Source organism: Sminthopsis crassicaudata, chromosome 1 (genome assembly GCF_048593235.1).
Source record: "Sminthopsis crassicaudata isolate SCR6 chromosome 1, ASM4859323v1, whole genome shotgun sequence".
Taxonomy (NCBI): domain Eukaryota; kingdom Metazoa; phylum Chordata; class Mammalia; order Dasyuromorphia; family Dasyuridae; genus Sminthopsis; species Sminthopsis crassicaudata.
This window is the reverse complement of record NC_133617.1, coordinates 449,133,473-449,145,811: the sequence shown is the minus strand read 5'-3', so window position 1 is coordinate 449,145,811 and position 12,339 is coordinate 449,133,473. Positions and strand designations below refer to the sequence as shown.

Here is a 12,339-nt window from a genome sequence, read left to right as displayed (position 1 = left end):
TACATAGTATTGGAATTGTTCTTTAAATGTTTGGTAGAATTCACATTCTGTAGAATTTCTACATTTGGTAGAATTGGTAAATTCATCTGGCCCTGGAGATTTTTTGTTTAGGGACTTGATTAATAGTTTGTTCAATTTATTTTTCTAAAATGGGCCTATTTAAAATAATAGTTCCCCAACAGAAGTGACTCAGGCCTGCACAGCCTAGCTTCTGGAGGTGCCCTGAAAAGAACCCCACTATTTGAATTAACAGCTACCCTGAGGCAAGAGATTGAGCAGTGAAAGTATCACTATCCCAGACCAAAGTCAGCTGTGGGGTATTAGCAGTTGCCCAGTGAATAGTCCCGCAAGGCACTGGAAGTGGCTCTGCCCAGGTAAGCACAGTCATGCTGGGGAAGGTCTATTGCCCCAGGCCAAGCCCCACACTATGCAGATTAGAGGCTTCCCCAGGCACTTGTTATAAAATTATATCTCTTATAGAAAAACCAGATCCAGCAGAGTTTTCTTCAGGCAAAAAAAATTATGTGATAGTGTACTATCTATCTATCTATCTATCTATCTATCTATCTATCTATTTATCTATCTGTGTGTGTGTGTGTGTGTGTGTGTGTGTGTATAGTGGGCCTACACACATATATATAGTGTGTATCCATATATATAGTATGTGTATACATATATAGAGTATACATAATATATATATCTAGTACATAAGTAAGAGTTTAATAACACTTCATGCATTCACTCACTTTCCTCATCTACCAATCTATCCATCCATCCATTCATTCAACTGTCTGTTTTCTATTGAAAAAGTCCTAGGAAAAAAAAAGGATCATAGGTTAGAAGTAGAAGGAACCTTAGACATCATCTGGACATCTTAATTTACAAATAAAGAAACAAACTCCAAAGAAAGGAGAGGACTTGCTCACAAGTCACAAAGGTAATAAGTAGCAAAGTCACAAAATAAGTTCAGATCTTCTGACTCCAAAGTCAGTGGTGTTCTCAATGTATCTCCCTGGGTTCTTATCTCAGTCCTCTTACTTATAAGCTGCAGGACTTCTAGCAAGAGAAGTTCTCTGAGTTTTGATTTTCTCATCTTTACAGGGATGGGGTGAGGAGGTATGAACAAGGATAAACATTTTACTGAATATATATCAGAGGCAAGCCTTCAATCCAGGTCGTCCTAACTCCAAAGCTTGCCATACTGTCCCACAAATCCCCTGATAACTCTACAAGACCATCAAGTTGTTTTGGTAGAAGGAGTTTCTTCACTAGCAGTTCCTTAAACTACTGAAATTAGTTTATAATGAAATTATAAGCCCAGATTTTTAAAGTGTTAGTAATAATGAGGGAGGTAAAAATAGCTTTTCTACCAACCACAAGACTTGTGAAGTACACCTATCATTGTTCAAACGTACTTTAAAACCTGAAGGTTTCCAACTCAGTATTATCCATTAATAGTAGTAGTAATAAGATTAAGGAAAGAGTGACCTTTTTAAAAATTCAATGAAATTCTAACTTCAATAACATCCTACCCTGACAATTTGAAAAAAAGTAGACCATTCTTCCTCTAGCAGGGAAGTCAGAATAAGGAAAACACAAAGACAATAAACTTAAAATGTGTTGTTTTAATTATTATTGTTGTTGTCATTATTTACACAGAAATATGAAAACATTTGAGAGTTTTTAAATTGGACCTATTATTTTACTGCTATTAAAATGTAAACTGACTCCAACTTAAGTCTTAGACAATTTCCTGGAGCCATTTGTTTATTGAGTGATTTGCCCTAAAATCATACAGTCAATACATGTCAATAATATATTGGGACTTAAACTCTTTTCCTGATATTGATCCCAATTTTCTCTTTACTACACCAGACTGCCTTACATGTGAATCTGTTTATATAATTTTTGTTTAAATAATTAGGATCACAAATAGATGCATTCATTTCTTATATTCAAGCAACAAAAGTCCTTGTTCTAAGCCCTGATATGTGGAGTCCTACATCACATACAAATTAAAGTTAACTTATTTTTCTGAGATCCAAAAATCCAATCCTGTAATACATCACAAACTCAAGGGTCCCTTCTTGATTGAAGGGGAAAATATTCATGTACATGGATGAGATTGTAAAGCCATGGATAGCTGCTAATGAAAGAAAATGGATGTGTGTGTAGAATCCTGAACTGTCTCTACAAATCCACCCAGGATGAAGTAACTATGCTTTCAAAGAACTGATGGTTCTAGAAAAACAACCAACATCCCTTCACATAGTAGCTTCATTGTTGTTGTCATTACTCACTAATCTACTAATCAAAGATGCATAGTATAATATTTCAAAGTGTTTTCACAGTTTAAAAACACATCTTATTCAAGGATTATTGTGTTAGAAAACATCATAGTTCAGCGGAACTTTAAACATTCCATGTGGAAAGAGTCTGTATATTAAGCCTTTGGTATTGACTACTAAGGGAGAAAACAGCCTGACTCAGTAAAAGAAAAACTTGCATAAAAGAGGAGACTTTTTTCTGTTGGGGAGGGGAACTGATGTATATGAATATATGGATGCACCTATCTCCACATTAGAAATTATATATATTTTTTAAAATCTAAGGCTTTTTTGTTATCATAGAACTTAAATATTCTGGTTGCTATTTTGAAAAAAAAAAGTTAGCAAATATACTATATTTAGTATATTTTATATACTATTTTTATTATATTATTACTATTTTTATATACTATTTTTATATACTATTTTTAATGAGTCTTAAAATCATTGTCTGTTTTCATCCACTACTTATATAATTGGAAGCAAATATAAATCTCTCTGGGCTGGGATAAAGCCTATATTAAAAATGATGAAGATTAAATTAGGTGATATCCAAAGAAGAATGCAAAATATTCTCTATTTTAAAGGATCTCATGGTGATCATGGTGAGAGCGCACTAATAGTTGAAGGGATAAGAAAAAGCTTCCCATAGAAAGCAATGCTCATATTTTTTTTAAGTTTGTTTTTCTTGAGGGCTTTTTTGAAAGGTGTCAGAGATTTGTTTTCTTTTGCAACATGATTTTTATGAAAATGTTTTGCATAATTTCACATATTTTCACCTTCTCAATGGAGGAACAATGGAGAGAAAAGGAGAGAATCTGTATCTCAAAGTTTTAAAAACATATGTAATAAATTGTTTTACATGTAACTGGAGAAAATAAAAAATAGGTATTTTTAAAAGAGAGAAAATAATGTTCAGTTCTTCCTGATTCCAAGCACTCCTAATCCCTTTGCTGTTAGCTATAAGTCCCATATCTTATGCTATGTTCCTAGCATTAGGAAAGTTATTACCATTCAAAAAGTCTTAACTAATTATTGTCCTAGTGATTAAATGAGCCATAAAAAGAATCACTTGTGCCAGATATAATATCCTACTACTGGAGGATGGGAAATGAATATGCAAAAAACCCAATGAGACATCATGGCACAAGAGGAACAGTACTACCCCTGCATTCAAATTGCAACTTAAACATTAATTCCTTATGTGATTTTAGGCACAATATTTCCTATGGATTTTCTCAACTGTAATATGAGAGCATCACAAAAGGTACCGATCCCTTTCAGCAAGCTCTATGATTCTATGGTTCTTATATGGCATTTTTTCTTTTAGATCCTTTAGAATTGTGTGCTGTGCTGTTAGAATCAATATGATTAAGAAGAAAGATCCCTGGACTGAAACTAGAAGACTTGGGTTCTGGCTCTGCCATAATTTCTGTGTAACCATACTCAAATCATTCTCCAGCCTTTCTTACTTCACTGCGGGGGAGGGGGATTGAAGTAGATGATCTCAAAAATTTTATCCAGTTCTAGAATTTCTTTGACTTTTAGTAATAAATGACTAAGTATAATATCCCCTTTGAGTTAATTTTTACATGAGATTAAAAGGAAAAAATAAATTTCAATCCTCAGAAATTGATTATTATTTAAAAGGGTCACTGGGCCTTATTGATGACATAATAATGGAATCAGAAAAAGGGAAAAGTAAAATATAATTAAGAAATTGAAGAGTTAAAATACAAAAAAAAAAAAAAAAAAACAACTGAAGGCTAGATTTACTGCTAGATATTCTGCCATCTTCCTTCTCTAGGCCCCTGAATAAAAGGATGCATAGAAAATGAAAAATACTGAGGCATTTCAAACTAAAGAGAAATCTTACTAAGATATATAATATAATTTTTGTAAGGAGGCAAACAGATTAAATGATGTGATGGAATATATAATTATACAGAATTCTTATCAGTATAATTTCCAATCAGGATTCCAGAGAACTAATGGTGATATATGCTATTCAGCTCCCTAGAGAAAGGTGAATGACTCAATACACCAATGAGATAAATGTTCCTAGGACATAGCCAATATGGATATTTGTTTTGATTGGTTGTACATATATAATGAGTTTTGGGTTTTTTTGTATTCTCCATGTGCAGAAAAGGTTGGAATAGGAAGATAAGGATTTTTAATTTGTTAAGTCTCTACAAATCTTAACTTTTGTGGTTGTTGTCTAGAAATCGAAAAACAAAACTAAATATGACAATCTTTATTGCATATAATCCTTGGTTGTTAATTCAAGACTCATTTTCCTTACAGACTGCATCATCTGCTATTAAAGGTGCTATTCAGTTGGGAATAGGATACACAGTGGGTAACCTTACTTCCAAACCAGACAGAGATGTCCTTATGCAAGACTTTTATGTAGTGGAAAGTGTGTTTCTACCAAGGTAAGAATATTATTTTAAAGTTTTTGTAATAATTTTCATTCTGATAATGTTAGTTGTAATATTAATAAGACTGCATCATCATTATGACAGATATAATATTTATATAAAGCTTTAAAGGATTTTAAATACATTGTCTTATTTGATCTTTACAATATTCAACAGGCTTTTATTAAGTACCTACTATGTATTATAAATTGTAGCAGATATTGATGATACAAAATTTTTTTTAAAAATGAAACTATCCCTGCCTTCAAGGAACTTACATTCTGACAGAGGAAACAAGATATATACATGTAACAACCCTGCTAAAAGCCTTTGCTCACTTTGTGACCTATATAGTCTAAGGCACAGAATGTGTTAGCCTCCTAGTACTGCCAAAAACAGGCTAAATAATAAGAATCTTTGTTATGGCAAATGGAAGTAGAAAAGTCTGGAAAGGAGAATAGTTTGATAAGAACTTGTGGTTCATAAATCAGAATCAATCAACCTTTATTTTCATGACAACTTATCCTTTCTTTTTCTTGGCTTCTATGCCAATGAATTGTATTTATAAAAGACATCCATCTTGACATTCATAACTAGTAAAGTTATAAAAATTACAATATGGCACTTTCTATCTTATTTGGGACTGGGGATGTCATTTATAAAGCCTTTTGTTAGTTGTTCTAGAAATAAATCTCATTAAATTGGAAACATTGCCAAGACTGTCAAAACTTATTCATTTTGCAAATAATTTATTAAAATAAGAAGAAGTACTAATAACGTGGTTGGCTTTTGTTTTATATGGATCTTTTCATCATTAAATCATTTGTCTTAAAAACATGCTATTTCAATTGATTTGTTATTTGACTAAATGATTGAAGCTGTTTTGATGAATCCAATCAGTATTTCCTTTATCTTCTCCATAATATTCGGGAGAATATCAAGGGAAAAGCTGTGCAAATCACATGCTTCCCAAGTGTACTTTTATGGATTTGTGGTCACTTCATTTTGTGGTGATCTTATTGTCACCCTCCATACATTTTTGTTATTTGTAACTTTTGCTTGTGTTCTCCAGGATATCTTTCACACAATGACTACCCATTGTACTGGAATCTTCTTCTTAAGACCTTTTTGAATTCTAACATCATGGATTTAGACATAACTATTTAACTCCCTCCATCTTACAGATGAGAAAACTGAAGACCAAGGAGTCTTCATAACTTGTTTAAGGTCACAGAGGTGGTAGGGGTCAAGGGTATTAGAATTCAATTACTATGAATCCAAAACCATTTGTTATTTCCACATTTTGGGGATATCCATAGAGTGCACATTAGTCAACCATTGCTCTCATTACATGACTAAAAAGTGTAGAATCCACGGAAATTAACCATGCCTATAAATATAATGATTGTTTAGATAGTTTCAATGACATATAGAATTTAGAAAATCAGTCATCTTGGCCAAAGATAACTTGGTTTTGTTTAAAATTATACCAACTGAAGTATAGTAGAAATCATGCTAGATTCGAAAACAGAGAAGCTGGGATCAAAAATGACTCATTGCTGTGGGATAGTGGGAAGAATACTCAGGTTGGAGATTGAGGATTTCAAATTGAATCCAACACATAACTACCCACATGCTTCTTTGGAATGGTAAAAGATGCTATTTAATACATTTTGTGTTTACTTTGTATAATTAGACCTGCCTGGATTTTCATATAGGAGGGGGGTGGGGGGGAATGTATTCAAAAAAAGGTCATATAACCCTCTTGAGTAGGAAAAAACCCTATTTGCTGGCCCTAAATGTCCTTTTGTTCTCAAAATTCCAGAACTACTGCCTTTCAAAACCTTCATAACCATCATTTTGGTGGGGTTTCTGTTTGTTTGTTTTTATTTTGTTTTGTTTTGGAAGTAACTTAGATTAAGGGACTTATCCCAGAGTTACAGAGTTAAGTGTCTGGCTCTGAACTCTTCCTGACTTCTGAATCAACAGTTTATTCACTGTGCCTTCCAGCTATTTCCATAACTATCATGAAGTTAAGAGCTGATAAGCAGATAAACCGGGACCCAGGAAAAATTCCTACTATATGCAAATCAGTAACAATTTGGAGTATCTCAGGGAGGTAATAAGGATAATACTCTTCCTCTCCTTGAATTTCAAAGGCCTTAGTTTCATTTTCAGATTGTAACATTAGATTATTTAACATTTGGCTTATTGGGGTTTTTTTTGTTTTGTTTTGTTTTGCTGAGGCAATTGAGGTTAAGTGACTTGCCCAGGATCACTCAGCTAAGAAGTGTTAAGTATCTGAAGCCAGCTTTGAACTCAGGTCCTCCTGACTTCAGGACTGGGGCTGTAGCCACTGTACCACTTAGCTAACCCTGTAACATTAGGTTATTGTCTGATCATCATTATCACTCACTCTTTTTTTTGTGTCTCCATTAGCTTAGCATATAATTTAAGGATTCATTCTCTTACCTTTCTTGAAAGTAATAATCTGGTTTTTACCCAAGAAAAGAACTCAAAAAGGTTTTAGAAATGCAAAATAACCCTGTTAGAACATAGGAGCTGAGTCAGTAGGATTGTAAGCAAGCAACATTTGCTCCACCAACTTGTATAATTTACCACCAAAAAAGACTAAAAAATATATATATATACAAATACACTCCTGCTAAAAGCTTTATGATGTCTTCATGGATCTAAATTGAATTGCATGAATTTCTTTGAGAAGTTAAAATAGATTTTTCTCTAGGGATTAGTACCATGTTGCTCAGCTTTGCCTTACTAAAAATTATTGTTATCAAAATTCAAAAACTGACAAGCCAAAGGCTATTTTTCAAACCTACCTTAAGCATAAATATCACCCAACTTAGTCCTCCATTGTAGGGAATTACACAAAAGGAAGTTTTGTCCTCCCACTCTCACTTCCCTGGGCACCAACCCAGAACATTATAAATTCAGGTTTCTGAAGAGACCTCCCATCCTCCCACCTCTACTTGAACTCTCCCATCTTCCCATCCCTCACCCCCCAAAACATTATGATTAAGATGCTTTCCAAATCTTTGATTTCATAGCTTGGCATGGGGAAGCATAATGCATTACAAAGAAATGGCTCTTGGATTATCTATGAATTGAAACTATTTTAGAAATTCAGACTTGTAAGTATTCTAACACCATAATTACTAATTAACACTTATGACAGAACATATAACTCAACCATAGTTTTAGAGATCTATGATTTCATCAATATAAAAATTCCTCCCATGACAAACATCACACAGCTCATCTATATTATAGTAGACTGTCTTCATGAATTGCCAAGACCAATAAATTTTACCACTTAATGGTCAGTCTTCTAGAGTTGAACCTCTCCAAATTTATCTAAGCTAGTTAGCTAACTTAGCTAATCTAGGAAGGCTTACTCAGTATGTTGCCAGGCCTATGCAGGAAATCTTTCTAGATTGGTAAGAGAAAACTAAGTTTGGGTTCCACTAGCATATAGCCTATAAAAACCTGGGAGTTTAGAGCCTTCCATGCATGCCATGAAAAAATAAAGCCTTTGATTAAAGCCATTAGTAAGCATTGGGCACTTGTTTTATTTTTATTTGATCAAATATATATTAAGTATTTACAAGCCAGAGGCGTCTGTTGTACTTAATTTCTTAACTGTCCTACAATCTCTTTTCCCTTCATTCATTTATTTATTCATTCAAGAAATATTTATTGAATCTCTATTCCATGCAAGGCACTAAGATACTGTACCAGGCTCTTTTTCACAAAACTGCATATTTAGTAATAAGACCTTATAGGCTTATTTCATTTGGCTGGTTCCTCCAGCAGCTGAGAGGGTATGTGCCTAACATTTTATTCTGTAATATTAGATGAACTCATCATAACAGTCAATAAGGAGAAACATTAGGCAGCAAAACAGAGGAAGACCATTGTAACATGCTCAAAGTAACCAGCAACTAGAAAACTAAATGGTATTCCTTTGATCATCTTTTCTTTAGACATCTGGCTAGTCTAAGGAATAGAGTACTAGGTTAGGAGTCAGGAAAACCTGAGTTCAAATTCAACCTTATACACTAAATGAGCTTGTATAATCCTAGGTAAATCACTTAACCAGTGCTTCAATTTCCCCAAATGTAAAATAAGAGTAATAACAAAGCCTGCCTCACACTCTTGTTGAAAAGATAGAATGAAATAATATTGGTAAAGCACTAAGTATAGTGTCTGAAACATAGTAGGTATTTAATTAGTATTTATTCCCTTTTTCCACCTAAAAATTGTTTTATTGATGCTTTTTTTCTAAAACATTATTGTCATTTCTCACTGTTTCTCTTTCCCCCAAGAGATTCCCTCCCTTGTAAGAAACAGGTAAGTATAGTCATGGAAAACAAATCAACACATTGGCCAAATCTAAAATTATGTTGCTTCTTCCACATCTAGTTTATTACCTCTCTATTAAAAAGCAGGAAACAGGATACAACATCCATAATATGTAGTCATGACTGATCACTGTCCAATTCTGATAGGATCACAAGGTCATAACTTATTTATAAATATATAATTAAAGTATATATACTTTATTCATTCATTCATTTAATTGTACTTCATTCTTCCTCTTAGTGGTTTCTTTTTTTTCTCCCTGAGGCAGTTGGGTTTCAATGACTTGCTCAAGGTCACACAGCTAAGAAGTATTAAGTCTCTGAGACCAGTTTTGAACTCAGGTCCTCCTGACTTCAGGGCTAATACTCTATCCACTGGGCCACCTAGCTGACTCACTGATTTCTTGATTAAACAGAGACTGGATTTTTAAATAGTGTAAGTTAAGGAGAATGAATGCTAGAAATGATAAATCAAGATAAATATACCCAGGAGCCATTAATTTTATTCACTGCAGAAAGCAAATTAGAATAATGTAGGTACTGATTACAGCCTTTATTTGGCCTCTAGGTTTAATGTCCCAAAACAACAATGTTCCATATTTTTAATACCCTATATCAAATATACCAAATGTTGCTTACTTTCCTACCCTGGACAATACTTTCATTTATGTGTTTCTTTGCTCACCAAGCCCAAGAGACCCACACAAAGTGCACTCTTCTAAACAAAATAAGTTACAGAGACATACAGATGTTACTATTACCATCACTAAAATTAATCACATGTATTGGTTTCTTTCCTTTTTTCTTTTCTGATCTTTTCTTATTTTTTAATATACAAAAAAGTATATATATATATATATATATAATATCAAATTTTTACTCAATTAGCATCTGTACATACTTATATTATTGTAATCCACTACTGATATTTTTCTTCATAGTTTATTTTGGATATATGTCTAAAATACAGTTTTGTCAAACTTTCCATGTTTATGATGGTTCAACTCATGTAGATGTTAGATGATAGAACAGTATCCTTCTGTTTAAAGTAGCATACATTTTAACTTCCCATTATATGTTCAATATCAGTGGGGCCATTCCTTAGGGGCCACACAGAATTTTGAATCAGTGATACTCTGACATACCTGACTACATGCTGTGGATTGGCAGGGAAGCTTGTTTGGAGGAGGCTCTCGCTGAGATGGTATCTGTTCTGTTCTCAATCAATGGACATGTGGTATTGGTTGCATATGCATCAAAAGACTTGCTATAAATTATTAAATTTTTCTGAAGGAGAAATTGGCCTGAAGAATTAAAGAAAACTTCCTCCAATTTGATATTAAAGTAGACATTTCTCATCTGTTCATTTTTTTTCTCTTTTCTTTTAATTTTAATTCTAGTGAAGGGAGCAATCTGACCCCAGCTCATCACTACCCAGACTTCAGATTTAAGACATATGCTCCAATAGCATTTCGGTATTTCAGAGAACTTTTTGGTATCAAGCCTGATGATTACTTGGTAAGAGTTTGTAATTTTCCTCCCTCCTACTGAAATATGTGTGATGTAACTATTTGTTTTATTTGTCTTATTGAAGACTCAGGAAAGTTTTAAAGTCCATGTTTTATAACAAATGAATATTTATGCTTTAAGATGAAATGGACTACCTCTGAAAGTAGTGGGGTTCCCCTTTTCAAAAAGAAACACTAGTTGAAAAAATTTCTATAAATTTAGTTTTAGAAAATAGTCTTAAATTTTATAGCTTTTACCATATATCCACAAAAATTGCTGTGCCAATTGATATTTAAGTAACTTTGGTATTGGTTGGCACTTCAGATAATTATTCTAAGAGATATAATTAAATGTAAATACTCCTATGAATTTAGCTGATGGAATTCTGTTTGAAATTCTTCTTATCTTAATTGCCCTACTTATGCAGTTCATCTCAAACTTGCCATGACCCACAATAATTTTCACCTTGATCTGAAATTTTATAATATTTATGAAAACATTGTATACTTGACTAATCTGATAATATAGACTCCCTGTAACTACAACTCAATTTCATAAATCTTTAAGTTATAACTTATAACACTATTTTATAACTAATTTGTATTCAGAAAAGTATTTTTTCACATCCCATCCCCATCCCATATATTCATGAGTACAGAAAACAAGAAATCAAAACTTGCTGTAGGGTAGCTTGATTTAGCTTTTAAGTTCATGACATTTATGTTTCAAGAGACCATGAATTTCATTTTTTTCTTCTTCAACAAACTTATTAAACCACTGTTCTATGAAAAACACTGTGTTAAGCACTGAATAGAAGACACATGAATTTAACTTGGGACATAATTTTTTACTTCATAGGGTTTATTATCTAATAAAGGGATTAAATACATATGTGTTGCTTGCCTATTATATAAATGTGTTGTCACCCTTATTCACTATTTCATGATGAGTATATCAGAGGGCTATAGTATAGAATGTCATGAGTTTGAAAAAGGTCTTGTAGACATGGAAATTAAGAAAGAGTTAAGTAAAGGATGATAGGGAATTCTAATTATACAAAATCAAAGAATCTCAGAGTTGGAATGGGAATCCTCCTCAACCATATCCCTAATAAGGAGTCACCCAGCTTTCCTTAAAGAAGAGCCCATTCCATTTTTGGACTAACCATTTGGATGTTTTTCTGTGCTTTGAACTGAAATTTGTCTCTCTACAACTTCCATTTATTTTTTCCTAGTTTTGTCCTCTGGAGCTGATGTAAACAAGTATAATTCCTGTTTCATGTTACAACCTTTTCCATACTTGAACATAAATATTATGTGCCCAGAAAGACTTATTTTCTACAAGCTAAACAATCTTAGTTCCTTTAACTCAGTGGTTCTCAAAATATAGTCTGAGGATTCCTGAAAGGTCCTTCAGACCCTTTCAGGGAATTCTCTAAGGTAAAACTGTTTTCTTAATAATATTAAGACAGCATTTATTTATTTAAATACTCGTCCATTTTCCAATTACATATTTGTGTGAGGCCAAATTTTCTTTGTATACTTCAACCAAAACAATAGACTTCAACAGAATGAATATAAAAGTGGATATGACACTTCAGTTTTCTTTTCTTCAGCCAGACATTAAAGAGATTTGCAAATATACATTAGATGACACATTTCTAATTGATTTTTTATTTGGAAAAATATGCTTTTAAAA

General features: G+C 32.9%; 1 protein-coding gene across 1 annotated transcript in view; it reads left to right on the top strand.

The window, feature by feature from the left end:
* PIP5K1B (phosphatidylinositol-4-phosphate 5-kinase type 1 beta) overlaps window positions 1–12,339 on the top strand; it is a 338,341-nt gene that overhangs the window by 202,849 nt on the left and 123,153 nt on the right. The window contains exons 4-5 of the mRNA XM_074280732.1: window positions 4,635–4,765; window positions 10,533–10,650. Of these exons, the coding sequence (XP_074136833.1) occupies window positions 4,635–4,765; window positions 10,533–10,650 (249 nt within the window). The remainder of the gene's footprint in view (window positions 1–4,634; window positions 4,766–10,532; window positions 10,651–12,339) is intronic.